The sequence below is a fragment of the Echinops telfairi genome, unplaced genomic scaffold, assembly GCF_000313985.2.
Source record: "Echinops telfairi isolate 266 unplaced genomic scaffold, ASM31398v2 ScPeMD7_7468;HRSCAF=8506_0, whole genome shotgun sequence".
NCBI lineage: Eukaryota > Metazoa > Chordata > Mammalia > Afrosoricida > Tenrecidae > Echinops > Echinops telfairi.
Genome location: NW_022111369.1, coordinates 36,291,376 through 36,292,760, shown reverse-complemented (window position 1 = coordinate 36,292,760; position 1,385 = coordinate 36,291,376). Strand labels below are relative to the sequence as shown.

The 1,385-nt window shown below is 37.4% G+C and overlaps 1 protein-coding gene across 1 annotated transcript in view; it reads right to left on the bottom strand.

Moving 5' to 3' along the window:
* The window catches only part of LIN54 (lin-54 DREAM MuvB core complex component), a 69,185-nt gene that overhangs the window by 11,658 nt on the left and 56,142 nt on the right, over nucleotides 1–1,385 (bottom strand). Inside the window, exons 9-10 of the mRNA XM_004703238.2 lie at nucleotides 1,050–1,224; nucleotides 731–868 (exon numbers count right to left, since the gene is read on the bottom strand). Coding sequence (XP_004703295.1) covers nucleotides 731–868; nucleotides 1,050–1,224 — 313 coding nt within the window. The remainder of the gene's footprint in view (nucleotides 1–730; nucleotides 869–1,049; nucleotides 1,225–1,385) is intronic.

Below are 1,385 nucleotides of genomic sequence, written 5' to 3'. Positions count from 1 at the left end.
ATGTACATAGCATCTACCAAAGTAAAAATTCAATTGCATTCTCCTGAGAGGATTCCCTGATGCATAAGTCACCATGAGACTGAACCCAGGCCCAGGCACCTCAGTGTCAATAATCACACCCAGTAATATGCCACACTACCCACCACCCACTTTTTTTTCCCCCCTAATTTACAGTCACAGAGCAACCTTCTTAACATAATTTGTTTTTCCACAGAGAAAGTGTTCCTTTAGAGGGAACTAGGAGCCACAAGGGCTTTGAGCAAAATAACCCATACCTCACTGGATTTTTGCCCTAGAAGGAAAGCTCTTTTATACCCACATGTATTTCTAAAAAGCCCCCGGCAGAGGGTGGGTATTAGTGCCACTGCTGTAGTATTCGATCCACTTTACTGGCTGTTATTTTAGCAGAAAATCAATAAATGTATGCTCTTATTTGCAAACTTTCAAGTGTAAGGATCAAGAATTATAAGTTGGTAAAATCAGCTAATAAGACTAGAAGTTGTTTTAAAAATAAAAAGACTAGAAGTTGTACTGACAAGACCAAGGCCCCACTCCTGTGAAGCCCTGCTTGGTCTGCCAAAAGACCTTTTCCAAACACGGGCTTTGGGGCTGACTATGCAGATTTGCAAGCTCCAGAGTGATCTCCCAGTTTTCAAGAAGATTAATAAAGGCATTCCTCTGCTACAGCTATTTTCAAAGGATGGTTGGATTTTTCTACACCATATCTTACCTCATAGCATTCACAGTAGTTTTTAAGACATCCTGATCGTTTGCAGTTACATCCTTTGCTGTGACGTCGGTCTGATTCCCCTTCCTTTCCTTTTCCTATTTTAGGTTTAAAGGCTTCTGGATTTCTGTCAAGGCATGCCTATCAAAACAGACCAAATATCAATGGAAGTCTTATCAGTCAATTAAATTCAAGCATTGCAAAGGGACCTTTTATCCTTACTAAAACAATTGAGTACTTCAATAGTTAGAATTATAAAAATTATAGCTGAAATCAAGTCAAATAAGCGTTGCTTAAATTGAACCACATAAAAAGTAATCACCTTTATTGCTTTTTGCCTTTCATTTTCGTGTTCCAAATTGTTATAACAGTTAGTACAATTGCAGTTGTTACAAAATTCACCATTTGCAAAGCAATCACAATATCTGGAATACAAAATGGTATAAGGTAAAAAGTTATTGTTAGCATCATCGACGCTAGAAATGCATTTAATAGCACTGTGTATGTATTCAAAGTTAGACATGTTGTCAGCTGTTTGCATACAAAGGCTCAGAATTTCAGTCATTAGCCTCTAGCATTTTGGCCTATAAACTAGCTAACAGCTGTCAACACAAGAGATTATGTGATCTTATGTGTCCATAAATTAAATTATTTCAAA